Source organism: Stegodyphus dumicola, chromosome 5 (genome assembly GCF_044657685.1).
Source record: "Stegodyphus dumicola isolate Sdum_Otavi_A_Nest chromosome 5, ASM4465768v1".
Classification (NCBI taxonomy): domain Eukaryota; kingdom Metazoa; phylum Arthropoda; class Arachnida; order Araneae; family Eresidae; genus Stegodyphus; species Stegodyphus dumicola.
Genome location: NC_140772.1, coordinates 14,652,800 through 14,666,386, shown reverse-complemented (window position 1 = coordinate 14,666,386; position 13,587 = coordinate 14,652,800). Strand labels below are relative to the sequence as shown.

Genomic DNA, 13,587 nt, shown 5'->3' with positions numbered 1-13,587 from the left:
TTTGAAAGTATGATGGACCTTTTTTTCCTCTCGTGCGCAATGAAAGAATAGAAAGGAAATTAGGTTGCAGTAAATTAAGAATTTCGCCAAGTGAAGTATTCTTGGCGCAATCTATAAAAAGTGTGCCAAGATACGTTTTTAAATTTCTCGGTATAAGTTTCTCACCAAATTTTACAAAATTTAATATTTGGGCATAATTTCAGTCGCAGAATCGAAATATGCAAAAAAGGTCGGTATGTCATTAAAAAAAAAAAGTCCGATTTTGTTTCAAGATACTTATGTTTGAACAAAGGCTGTATATAAATCTAATATTTATCCTATGTCAAGCTTTCGAGACGTGAAAATGCAAGATAAATTTCGTCAACAGGCCCAGTAAAAAGGGAGATATAGAACTACCCCACCTATTGTTTTATGTTTGATTTTTTGTGCACAGTGTAAGCATATCTCAAGCAAATAGGCAAAGATAATAGTATCCTTTTATGTAAATTAAATTAATTCCTGCATCATATTATCTTCCCATTGCTGCAAGTGAGCGAATTTAATAATTAGATTAATCATCGAACCTTTAACAGTACACAATTGCTTTCCAGATTAAATGATTTTCGAAGTTAAATAACTATCCACAGTACAGAACAGCAGAGGAGTAAATTGATACTTTTCTGCATTTAATTTGACATGATAACAATAAAAGTTCAGAATAAAAAATTTAAATTTCTCCAATGTTTTCCTTGATCTCTTATTTATATTTAAAATAGCTTTCCTGGGCAGCCTGGAAATGGGACAGACAAGATGGAAAATCTTTCTTTACGGGGATGAACTGAATTAGACTTCAAACAAAAGAAAAAAAAGAGAGACGGTCTATTTAAATGCAAATCCATACATAGCTTTTCCTTACAGTGCTTTCATCATTTTGAATACTACGTGTTGCCTAGTTGAAGTTATTGCTTGTGAAAATTTCTGATCATCATTCTTATTTCTTACCTTCTAAGTACTGTAATTTTTCGTATGAGAACTTGAAATATGTTTAAAAATTTCAAAGTCATTATATTTATAATAAATCTGTAAACACTAACAAAAGATTTCTCTTACTTTCTTTGCCTTTAATAGTTCATTTAACTCTCTAGTACCTAAGTAAAATTATCTTCGGCTTTTGTTTGAATAGTTTACGAACAATTTAACGAACACAGGAGAATCTCTAATTATCCCCAGATCTTGTAGATTTTTGGGCCCAATTTATCGCAAAATAAATAGATAGATTAGTACTTTGATCTGTTTTGCAATCTAAGTACTCTTCTGCATAGAATGATGCCATTAATTGTGCTTTTACTTGAATAGGTTATAAGAAATGTAACAAAACCTTTAGAATTTCTAGTTTCTCAGACATTGGAGAACGCTTTAAAAAACATTTTACAGCTCATTTATCCACAGTTAAGGCAGCTATATAGCATCTTTGATCTGTAATCTAGAGCCCATTATGGCGTCGAATCATCCGTTATTCGTGCACCCATTATTCTTCAGCAGTATTCCAACTTAAGATAGTTTCTGTAAAATATTTAACAGAAACACAGAACTCCTTAGTTACTCCCAGATAATTCTCGCTTCCATTTTGCCGCAAGAAGTAGTTAAACATCTTATAAAAGGAATATTTCACACAAAAATATAGTGAGATACAAGTACATTTACAAGTTTCCAATCGGCGTAAGATAAATCATCTTGACCTGCATACGTATATATGCGCATGTATATGTAGGTATACATGCGTATATATACGTATACGTAATAATACGGATAATTATACATTAATATGTGCGTATATACATGCGTATATATACGTATACGTAATAATACGGATAATTATACATTAATATGTGCGTATATACGTATATATACGGGGGCATGTTCGCACAGAAGATAGGTAAGACCGCTAGAATACACTACCGTTATATCATATGAATCTCCTCGACTCTCGGCATCTCATACGATTTGGAGTCTGAGCTAAAGCGGATTTACTATTCTACCATACTATTCATTCATGAAAGAAAAAGTGAATAATTCTCAAACCTCGAGCTCTGTCCGTCTTTGACCGAGAACATTTGTATCATAATACCTTTTCCTCTAAGTATTTAAATTTCGAAATGTAACTACTGCATGGCGCCAGACACGAGTACAACTGTTACATCAAAATAGCGAAATAGAAAAAATAAGTTGGTGTCAGATATTACATGCAGGAGACATGAACCACAATTCCGAAATCAATTATATGATTTTTTGCATTACATGGCTTTGCGTGGCAAGCCTGCATAAGAGTCTTAAAAGAAAACAGAACGTTATTTACATAAATGAAAATTCATTTTCTCAGCAATAGACTTTAGTAAATGGTGCTGTATTCCAGTTATGTCGGATACAAAAACAAATCGGATGCCATGCATTTTTTATAAACTTTATTCTTGATACTTTTTTAATCTCCTTGTAAGATTTTTTTAATTAATTGATAAACGCGTGCAAGTTAAATTATCACAGGAAATATCAAAAAACTATATAAAGTTTCAAGACAATAAAACGGAAAATAAATGCAGCATCTTAAAAGAATATACACATAAGATACCCCAAAATTACCTATTCGGCTGTTTTGAAATTGCTTCAAATTTTTGAAAGAAAGAAATAAGATAAAATTGTATACCAACCTTCAAATATCCAATGAAATGAAGCAGCAGTTCAGACCCTTACAAAAATCTAAACTTCGTAAAAACTTTGAATACCTTAATCCCCCCCCATGAGAAACTTTTACAAGCATTATTCGGTAACACGAATCAGTACTTGGGGAATTTATAATAATATTGTTACGAATTTGGTATTTAAAAAGCTAATGTTAGTTCAATTATAAATTAAATGGTTTTATTTCCCGCGCAGTGCAGCGCGTGACTAATATTAGAAGACGAAAGCTAAGCCGGAAAATTAAAAATACAAAAGCACGTGCATTTAACATTAAATAAATAAATATGTCTTTTTGATTTCGAGAAAGTACCAGAAAATTCTCGCACGCGATTAAAAAACCTTATAAAAGGAGGAAACCCTCTCAGTTTGTAGTAACTGTTATAGGTAGGAAATCGAAATTGAGCTTAAAAGCTAAACGCATGATCTATCTCACTATGATTAGGCCAGTTATGCTCTACGCCGCCCCAGCGTGGGCAATTGCCAATAAGACGGATAGGAGAAAACTAGAAGTCCTTCAAAACAAAATTTTGAGAGCCGTCACTAATGCGCCCTGGTTTGTACGAAATAGCATCATTCATGCAGACTTGAAAATAAAGCCCATTCCTGAACAAATCCTCATGGAGGCGCACAACTTCTTCGAAAAAATGGATAATTCTCCAGTTCACACGGTAAGAGAATTAAGTAATTATGACCCTATGGTGGACAGCGTGGTGAAGAGACCTCGGTCAATTCACCATTATGCGCGGTGGTGATGTAAATATGTAAATAGTGTACATATGATGTAAATATGTAAATAGTGTACATATGAAGTGTACATATGTGTTTTGTGCTCTATCTAACCTTATTTAACCAAGTACTGTGTTACTGCCACAATTGGCTATTTGCCTGGAAGCAGGCTAGAGACTCTGAATTAATTAATATGTGTTAAGAACTGTGTATTGCGCGATCTCACCACGCCCACTGACGTAGTTCTACTGCTGATTCGCTGCTGGACTGTTACTATCCTGACCGAATGCATCATGCATGGACTTGAATGCTGGATGATTTTGTTTTCCAAGTACTAATTTCCCAATTTTCGTATATTCAGCTTGACTTCGCAACGGAATGATTGCACCTTGTTCTAATGTCACGCCCCCGGGCGAGGTGCAGTAGCACCTTAATGTACTAAAAACCGTGAATGGCCTTCATAGGCTGCACAGGTTGAACAGGTCAATACTCAAAGTAGTTGTATACCTGATGTGAATCAGACATAAATAAAAATAAATAAGTTTGTAGTAATTGCTTAGTTTGTTGTTGTTTAGAAAACTGCTCTTGTTGATTGTAGCGAATTCGCGGATTAGCTTTCTTTAGCTGTTTTGAATTAAGTTCTATTGGACATTTGAGTAGTTAAAAGATAACTACTGTGAGATATTGTAATACTGCATGAGAATTTGAGAAGATTTAAGCATTTTTGTTGTGATAATAATAAATTTTTGTTCATTTTTCATCGGACTTGTGCATTCATTTCATAACGAACCCGTACGCACGCAAGAATATACAATCTGCAGAAATATGTTTAATACTTGAGTCTACTATATACGCTCTGCAAATTTTACTAATATTCTTTACTGGTTTACTTTGTCAACAACTTCCTTCTTTAAAGCCACTATCCTCTCGGATTCTAGATCCATACTTTTGGTTCTAAGCAGCAAGTAGACTTGAAACTCAAAACTATTCAAGAATGCCGACATCTTCGAAGTACTCTTGCGGACTTTTATACCGTTTACAGTGCTACAGCATTACATAATGCTATAGCGTGAATATCAGCTCAACCTGGAATAGAGAGATATAAAAGTGCAGATTTCCTGGCAAAGAAAGGATCAACTACGCTCCAAAAGCACGAAATTTAATTACCTTCTGTTTAGAGATAATTAAATATGGAATTTAACTATAACCGTGATTCAACTTGCTACATAAAGGCTTGGTGATATCCCCAGCGCAAGGAATGTACCGATCCTGATTCTTCTCGTGCTGTAGCTGTGGCATCTTTTCTTTCTTATTCTGAGAACCTTCTATTAGAATATGATTGCCTAAGGACTAATCTGTTGCATATCCAGACGCAGGACTTTTCTAGTGTGCTTTGTTTGTGATTCTGAGTAACTTTCAAAACGGAATGTTTAAATACGTGCTCTGCTTTTAATGTTTTTAGTTCTGTAATCCAGAAGTATTTAGGAACAAGACAATTACTAACTTTGAGTTTCAAGAGTCAGCCATTTGAAAATAAATCAATACATTATGCGAGGATGTGTATGCTTTGCGTTATACCGGTCCTATGAACCACAGTCTAAACTGAATAAAAATAGATTTGTGAACAACCCCCAATAGCATACTGAAATCTCTAATTCCCAATAGCATGCGGAAATCCTCAATAACATACGGAATAAACACTGTATTTTGCATAGCAACAGCTAACGAATCTCTTTAACATAAATAATCCATCATTATATTTTAATTACCTTCTAAACTTCCTAATCAAGGTTTTATTTATTCTTTAATACCTTTCGCTTCTTACCAGAACGTCTATGATTCGTTTACATTAAGCAAATAGCTATAATTAATAACGCTAAGGGTTTCTAGTTTTTCTTTATTAATATCATTTTACTCTTATATTTTTTGGAGGGGAAGAAAATAGAAGGAGCAGAATTTTCAACCTCGTTATTATTGCTGTTATTATAATATTGTTTTTGACATAGAAGCTGCATTATTATTCAGTATTAATGAAAATAATTTGTACTTTGAGACTTAAAATACCAATCATTCTCCTTTTTGCATATTTCTTTCTGCAATTCGAGTTTGTGACATTAATTACTATAAATAAATCATCGGATTTCAAAACACTCTTATTTTTTAAAGTATTGTGCATGCAATAATAATTAATATAAGACAAGATCTAAAAGCATATCAAACTTCCTCATATGCAACAAATGTTGAATGTCTGCTCTACTGGTCACACGACACACATCCAAGCTGTAATCGAGTGTGGTCCTTTTGTACCATTCCCTTGTCAACAGCCATTACAGCAGCATTGAATGCGTTTCCTGAGATTTACCAGTGTTGCCAGCAAGATGTGTCTAAAAATACAATCCATAACGCAACTACAAACGAAGAACTCACGTGACTTTGAATGACTTCACGTGGCTTTTAATCTAGACTAAACTCGACTACCCCGCTAGCTTGTGTGCCGTGCAAATTCTTTTTTTTTTTTTTTTTTTTTTTTTTAATCCTACTTCCGACATCGGCTGTACAGCTATTGATTCTCTGTCGGGCAGTCAATGAAATCTTGAAATAAGTAAGAAGTGTAATCAAAATCGTAAAAGCAACTTTGTATTTAGCGTAAGTATAATGAAACAATCGATTTCGAGGGCAGTTAAAGGTCCCTCCTCATCAGGGGAAAGAAATACCTAGAAAGAAGAAAATAAAAGAGAAGGAGTCTCAGAAACACGTGGTCCTTATCAGCATTGCACTTGGTTAAAACTGGATCTTTAATCAGAGTTGCACTAGCTGCCTACTTTTACTGAGCCAGGCTATCTGATCAAGCATAAAGGACAAGAAAAATTAGCGAAGTTAAAATAGGGAGCGAGGACCAAATGCACCTGCACGTTCAAAATCTGAACTTCAAATAATGGAAAGCAACCACTGAACGAATTTTTATACCCTCTGGTAGTACCAAACGCGAGGAGGTATCGCCATCTATCGGCAAAAATAACTGAATTAAGATAGTAGAATTTTAAAGACATTAGGAAGGACTGGATTGGACTTCAAATCTTTAACTAAACCTGCTAACTCTTTGTGAATGTGAAAAGCCTCAAGAAAATCCAATTCACCTATGGAAGAAGCCTTCTGGATAATTTTTGCAGACCCAAAGTCAAAATTATGGTTAAATGTATAACTATGATACGCTATTGAAGACTTGTTAATTTCCCGCCTTTTCTGACATAAGATTCATGTTCCTTGATACGAAACTTCAACGCTCTTTTTGTTTGGCCAATATATCTTAAACCACATTGACACGATATACTAAACATTCCCCAAGAATTCAAGACAGAAACGCAATCTTTTAGAATCGAAGGGTGAATTTTATTAATAGGGAAGAAACCGACTTGAAAATTGAATTTCTGGAGAATCCGTGCAATTTTATAGCTAACAGAAGGATAAAATGGAAGCACGACAAGGTCATTAATATTATTTCTAACACTGGAATGTCGATTGAGTGTTTCATTATACTTACGCTAAATACAAGGTTGCTTTTACGATTTTGATTGTCACATTAGCGTATTTCTCTTCTAGTTCTAGTCAAGTAAGAAGTGTATCTTCTCTTGCAGAATCACTATTTGCAACGTCATTAAGATCAATTATATTAACTAAGTCATACAACTAGTGGTTATCAATTATATTAACTAAGTCATACAACGGGCACATTGGCGAGTCCGCCAGACCCACACAATGGCGATGTCTTTTGCAAACAGTCATGGCCAGTTCTGAGACGAAATGTGCGCATACCAAGAGCTCTAGGTACGTTATGTGGAATCGGTGTCTTCAGTAAAGAACCCCAGGATTCGTATGACTAAATAGAGTATAGTTACAGTATTTGTAGAGTTATAAAAGAACATTTCGTTGCGTTTCCATTTTTGTCATGTATCAGTCATTATTGTGATTGCAGTTATTTTGCGAATACAGTATTCTGAAGTTTGATGAATGATTTATAGCAGCCTGTATTACGGAAAATTATTAGTTAATTGTACATAAATCTATATCTCTAACTGCATTTAACTCTTTCGCATCGAGAGACGACCAAATCTGTTTTCATCAAACATCGAAAACGCCCGTGTTTACGAATTTGTCTTGGAATAGTTTTCCTTTCGCCCTGCCTGGTAGATAGCTACAGCATTAACAATAACCTACTTAAGTGAAATGACTGTTTCTCTCTTGGGGGTTTTTCAGCGGTTTTATCCATTGTGCGCAGTTTCACCTTAGAGCCGGATTGCACCTGCGAACGTTAATAGCTTTCCGTGTGTCTCCTTTAGTTGCTTCCAAAGAATGATTGACATGTCTCTTAACAACTCGCGAAACCAATGAGCCATACACTAACGTGGAGGGGGAAAGCACTAGGTAGAAAATAAACGAGGCGTTGGGGCAGTTTGCCGTTGCCTGAAGGAACGGGCGTTATGGGCGACTTCGATGCGAAAGAGTTAAACATTCAAGGTTTATTTTTTCATTAAAAGAATGCTTTTTATTTTCAGCCTCCTGGTATGTCATTAATAAACTTGAATAGTGTTTGATGTTTATTGTTAAGACTTGTTTTCTGATGCTTTCAGATATTGACTCAAGAAGATTGGAATGTCGTTCTCTTCAACGGAATGGAGAAGACATCCCACTGGGCTGCGTTGTACTTCGTAGCACTCATGACCTTCGGAAACTACGTCCTATTCAATCTCCTTGTCGCCATACTGGTGGAAGGCTTCTCAGCCGAGGTAGTCGAACTTTGCTCCTGGCTGTGACTAAATTTCCTTGCTCACTAACTCAGAACTTCTTTAATTACGTTGTAGGGATTTATATTTATTTTAGCTAACAATTTAAAGTTTGAGTTTAGACCTTTCCTGGAAGACTTCATTACCCTAATTGTCAGTGCCAGAATAGTTAAATGTTGTAGCGCGAGGAAGGAAATGCTAATTTTGTACTAGTTAAAAGCCGAGTTTCGGTAGTTAGAAGGAAGTAGTTAAAAGCCGAGTTTCGGTAGTTAGAAGGAAGTAGTTAAAAGACGAGTTTTGGTAGTTAGAAGGAAGTAGCTAAAAGCCGAGTTTCGGTAGGAAGAAGGAAGAGTTAGGCTCTAGCTGCCGTCTCTGCAGTAGGTACGTTTGCTTATTGCTGGTTCAAGTGGCTTAATTGCATTTGTCTGCTGCCACTAGCTTCAAAGGGGGTTTAAGTTACAGGATCTCGCTGAACACTGTAGGCTAGTTTTATCACTTGTTAATATTTCAACTTTTAGTTTCAATTGTCTGACTCTCAGTTACCTCCCAAGCAGAGGCGAAGTTTATTAGCGTCAAGATGACGCATTGTAAAGTTTTCAAAGATTTAATAAAGGGTACTTTAACCCTTCTCCTGTGTAGTTTCCTGCTACTCAAGTATACAGCCAGAAGTTCATTCACTAGACTCTACAACGTATCAAACATTACGAAATTATCAAAAAGGAAACTCGTGTGTAACTGCTGTGCAGATCCTTGCTGAACTAGTAAATAAAAACTGTGTACTTTCTAACACTATTCAAACTTTTAAGGTGACCCGTAATATTTTCTTCAGTTTTAACTACTTATATCAGTAATTTCCAACATGGGCTATAATATCACCCACCGGTAGAAATTGAAGTGAGAACGTTATTGTTCCAAGGGGAACAAGTGAATATTGAGAAATAAGGAACAATTAGAATATGTTTGGAAAGTCTGATTGATTGAATACTTTTGAAATAAATATTTAAACATTCACTTCATAAATAAATATTACAGTAGCACATCTTTAGAAGACTCATAGCACATTATGTCTGTCGACTTTTCATTTGTTGATTCAAACTGTGTGAAGGTTTAATTTTCTATTGCAAGGGCATAAAGTTATGAAATATGAGTTTAATGTTCTAAATCCATGACCACTACTCCGAACTTGTGACTATATTCAGGATGTGCAAACTCTTTCAAACTATGCAACTGGGAGTGTTCATGATGAAATCTGTGCATGTTTTATCAGGTTTATAAGTACAAATTCTTTGAGAAGACGTTGTTTGATACGATTTCTATCTCACATTGCTTGATAGTTTTAATAAATAATTTAATGGACTGCAAATTCAGGGGATGTCTAGAGGTGTTCAAGCATTGCATAAAAATATACAGTATTTACAAATCATATACAAACGCCATCTAATAATCGTTGTGACAAGGGTATGGAGAGCAGAACCAAATCAAAACTGTAAAAGGAACCACTTTTCTTGATCCAAGAAAGCGGTTGAAACACTACTATTAATATTGTCGCAACTCTCCTTTTTTTTTTTTTTTAATAATTTAACACTTTTCTATGTGTTACTCTAAGGTATTCACTTCATTCTTTCTTAAAGTATTATATAACTATGTGAAACTGAGAATTTCAAACTAAATTATATTACATAGTGATCACTACCAATAAAACAATAATTTGTAAAATAAGAAAGACAACGTAATGGAAATATGTGTGTTATACTCGTGCTCTAATATTCTAATAGTAAAAATATGTATGTAATTCTGAAACGAGAATTAAGCATTATTTTCATGAAGTTTCTAATAAATACAAAACTGTCAATTGTAAGATATTTTTTGCCATTGTAGGTGGTTAAGTATGTAAAGTATGTTTCAGATAACACGTTAGTTTTACGTTAATTCTTTCCTGTAATTTATATTTCTTCTACATCTTTTTTCCTCGTTCGATGTTTTATACGATGGCGTACTCTCCTTGCGTTGTTTTCTCCTCTACGTTTTCTTCCACGATGTTTTCATCTGTCTGTAACCACCTTGATTTGGCCATTTGGCAAAATCCTGCTGTTCCACGTGCTTATTCTTTTCCTTTTGCCTTTTTCTTTGTAGCCACGCCTAGTAAAATAACTGTATATATGTTACGGTGAAACACCGAAATCTGGAGAATGTCGACTTTCACCGGTGAATGTCAACATTCACATAGTCGCTTGGTGTATGTCCGAAATATTTTCCAAATACTCTTATTTCTGACTTACATCGGTGAATGTCGACATTCACCATGTACTAATGGTGAATGTTGAACATATAAGAATATTATTATATTTCCTTCTCCGTAATTCATTCGCGAAAAAAAGCCCTTGAAACTCAGAATAAGAACTTAAGAATATAAGAACTTAAAACACACAGTACATTCAAAATGAGAAAGGAAAATAATAGAAGTTATAAACTTACCAAATTATGTGATTCAACTCTTATTTATCGCAACAACTTAAACTATAGTGACACTTTGAATTGCACAAGAGGCTCTTGCTTTTAAAACTGCATTTATTTGTGGAACACTCTTTTTGGAATGGCAGCGTGTACATATACTCCTCTCGTTTCGACCTACACCAGAGCATATCTGTGATTGTCGACATACACCGGTGAGGGTCCGAATATACAAGAATGTAGTGAAATATTCGGTCTTTCACCGACGTATTTGGTAAATGTTGATATTCTACGGTGAAAGTCGACATTCTCCAATTTCGGTCTTTTACGGTAACATATATATGAAATAAGGCTGCGAAAATACTTCACCACGAAGAAAAGGAAGATAGTATTACTAATTTAAAATGCATGAAGCTATTATTTAGTTTTAATTTTAATTTCTTTTCTTTTGGTTAAACGCAGGATGAGAAGCGGGACTCGGACAACATTTCTAGTGTCTACGCCTGTGAGAAGCAGGATTGTGAGACAAGTACGGACAAGGAGGTCATTGAAAACGTAAAGTGGATTGCCACTGAAGATGACCCGAAGGACAACATCGAGAAAGGTAAACTCGCGCAGATCTCCGCCATCCAGAATATGCATTTCTTTTTTTAATCTTGCACTTGTCTTTCCTGTCAATATCGACTGTAGATTGTGGTACTGGACAGTTACTGGCTTGCTTAATTGAAAACGCAGCAATCTTTTTACAAGCCTTGGAATTCCTTGCAACCTTAAAGAAAATCTGTAGCATTTTTTGTATGTATTTTTAAATACTTTTTATCGTATAGTATAAGTAACACTTGTACGATAAAAATGCAAATACAATGGGCATCGAAGATCACAAGACTTTCAAAGTTTCTTAAAACGTTAATAAATTATCTTATGAAGATGCGAACTGCATTAAAATTTATGCTAAGAATTCAGACTGTTTTTTTTCTCTTATTACAAAAAATATTTTAGTTCAAATTAAACTGCACACCTTTACGTTGGAAAGCATCATTTAATTGTACTAGAAATGATGGACTCCCAGTGCTCAGCGATATTTCACATAGCCCTACAAGAAAAATATGCACGTGCGTCAATTCCAGAAAAACTGAGGAAACTCAATAGGATATGAAAGACTAATTAATCGCTGAAAACTGACGAGCTCAAGAATTGACGATTTGTCGTTCGGGATGAAATGATTTTATGAGGAAATGCTTCAGAGAGGCTGTTATAAGAAAACCGAAATAATGACATAAATTTTGCTGCAAAGCGCATCATTCTATAAAATTCATTTAATTTTATGAAATTTTTAAAAATCTAGTGAGTTTTGGTGAATTTTGTATTTGAGTTCTAAGAGCTCCGATAAAGAAAAATTTTACAGAGATGCTTATTAATTAATTCTCTCGTGTTTTACAGTAACACTGGTCATAATTCTTTTAGGCAGAGGTTTTCGGATTTGATAGTAAAAGCTTTAATTCGTTTACCATTAATTTATCAGTTTGCTTTAGTTTTCCCAGTAAGAAATAAAATTATTCTTAGTTATGATAAACAAAGGCTAGTTGTTATTCCTCGTAGTTTTCAGCTGAAAAGTCATTGGAATTAAATACAGTCGTCAGATTCAATTTACTGAGGTGAATTACAGTTTCTGTTAACTGCAGATGAAATCTCAGTTATTAGAAATGAACTTAACAAAGAGGAGCGCCCAATATTATAAAAAATTGTCTGTGTTTTCAGACAACGTAATCTAGACCATGAGCTCATTTGCTTAAGTTTCTTAAGTTAAGTATTCAAAACAAAAAGAATTCATTGTAAATAACGGAAGAATAAAAATAAATAGAAATACAGAAATAAATTATAAATGACATTAAAGAATATTATTTACAAGAGAGTTTGAATTATTTCATTGATTTCAAACTAACGTAAAATAGTCGGCTACAACTTTTTGTTTTGTATTGTATGATTTACACAAGGTCGACTAATATGAATGTGACCACCTGTTATGTTTGACTTCAGCTTCACGGACTAAATAGTCACTCCTATATGGACTAAATAGCCACTCCTATATGGACTAAATAGCCACTCCTATATGGACTAAATAGCCACTCCTATATGGTCACGGACTAAATAGCCAGTCCTATATGGTATGTGTTAGCAGAAAATTTTGATGGCATATAATGCGTTTTAGGCATTCGGAAAGCTTTTTAATTGTCGTGAAAATTGGGGACTACCATGAGCCATAGGCGAAAGAGCTAAACTGTTGCTGCAGTAGTTTCAAATTGATTGGCATAAAAGCATTCATTTGGGTATTACAGCAAGTTAATTGCCCACATATACCTGTGGCCTACTTAAATTGTGCCCCAGAATGGTAGTTCAGGAAATCACGCTGCATACGGACTCCACAGCAGATGAATGTTGTCAGCACCACCGTTAACGAGTACTCATCCGCAGAAGAGAATAGAATTTGACAGTAGTACCAGCAGTGGCCATCACTGCTTGGAAAGGCTGCCTTCTTCGATTAATCGAGTTTTTTGCTTTATCGGCAAATGGGCATTGGAGCATACGTCGAGAAACATCAAAGGATAACTACGCTTCGGCTATTTTTGGACAAATACAAACTGGCGGAAACAATGTTATGGTCTGGCAAATATTTTCGTATCATTTCCTGAGCCGTTCATCGTTGTAGATGAACTATAGATCGTATTAAGTATGCATCAATTCTTACAGACTGCGTACAGACATACATATATAGATATTTTCCTTGGGAATGGTGGCATCTTCTAGTACAACAATGCGAGGTGTCATCTACTTAAGAAAGCATGCGAGTGGTTGGAAACTCACGTGAAAGAGTTACTGTACTCAAATTTCTCGGACTTAAAACTATCCAGAATCT

The 13,587-nt window shown here is 34.8% G+C and overlaps 1 protein-coding gene across 1 annotated transcript in view; it reads left to right on the top strand.

Annotated features, from left to right (window-relative positions):
• Positions 1-13,587, top strand: part of LOC118186048 (voltage-dependent T-type calcium channel subunit alpha-1G-like) — a 283,525-nt gene that overhangs the window by 113,661 nt on the left and 156,277 nt on the right. The window contains exons 13-14 of the mRNA XM_085816460.1: positions 8,070-8,225; positions 11,136-11,277. Coding sequence (XP_085672586.1) covers positions 8,070-8,225; positions 11,136-11,277 — 298 coding nt within the window. The remainder of the gene's footprint in view (positions 1-8,069; positions 8,226-11,135; positions 11,278-13,587) is intronic.